This window comes from Sinocyclocheilus grahami, unplaced genomic scaffold (assembly GCF_001515645.1).
Source record: "Sinocyclocheilus grahami isolate Dianchi unplaced genomic scaffold, SAMN03320097.WGS_v1.1 scaffold249.1, whole genome shotgun sequence".
Lineage (NCBI taxonomy): Eukaryota > Metazoa > Chordata > Actinopteri > Cypriniformes > Cyprinidae > Sinocyclocheilus > Sinocyclocheilus grahami.
The window spans coordinates 1737913-1738737 of NW_015505428.1; the positions used below are offsets into that span (position 1 = coordinate 1737913).

Below are 825 nucleotides of genomic sequence, written 5' to 3' on the forward strand. Positions count from 1 at the left end.
GTAAAATAATTAACATTTTGCAGATACTGCAAAGTGTATGTAAAACTTTGACCACAACTGTATATACACACACACACATATAGCCTCATATGTTGACTGGTTTGATTCATGGCTTATAACTCATACGATCTTTTTTTAATTCCTATAAGAAAAATGAAAGTGAAAAATACTTCCAGAAGCAAGGCTGCTGAAAAAGTGTCCGGCACTGTTGCAATTTTTGTGAGTTTGTACTGAAAATCCTTATTTCTTGTAAATTAAACATAAGAAATGTTATTATCTGTGTGTCATGTGGCGCAGCAATCGTTCAATGTGGACAGACACATAGCTCGTCACCAGAAATGACGCTTTGCACATTAAAACACTTTTAAATTTTGTGTTTGTCTCAAAACTATTCTTTTGTTTTTGGATCAGTTTTTTCAGCACACATTATAATGTTCATCTCTTTAACCTGTTGTGCGTAGAAACTAGCCACATCCTTGCGTCCCTGCCGATGGGCTTCAGCTGCCTTGTTAAAACACTCTATCTGCTGATGTCTCTGCAGTGTTGCCTCTGTGCGGAAGTCCTTATATTCTGGATCCTCCGAATCCTGGAATTGAGCAGCTTCCGCCTCCCCATCTCTCGGTTTCCATCTCTGAGTGAGTGAGTCAAAACGCATCAACAATCAACACAGAAATTCTGTTTCATTTCAGTATGCTGTATGGTCACACGTAGCTCACCCGCTCTTTGCTCGGAGTTCTGTGCGCGCCATTACGCTGAGGAGCAGGTTCAGGAGCCACTACGTTTCTGACTGGCCCGTCATCCAACAGAGCATGCAAAAACTGTTCG

General features: G+C 41.0%; 1 protein-coding gene across 1 annotated transcript in view; it reads right to left on the reverse strand.

Annotated features, from left to right (window-relative positions):
- Positions 1-825, reverse strand: part of LOC107598268 (NEDD4-binding protein 2-like) — a 30115-nt gene that overhangs the window by 1345 nt on the left and 27945 nt on the right. The window contains exons 14-15 of the mRNA XM_016289561.1: positions 717-783; positions 449-631 (exon numbers count right to left, since the gene is read on the reverse strand). Of these exons, the coding sequence (XP_016145047.1) occupies positions 449-631; positions 717-783 (250 nt within the window). The remainder of the gene's footprint in view (positions 1-448; positions 632-716; positions 784-825) is intronic.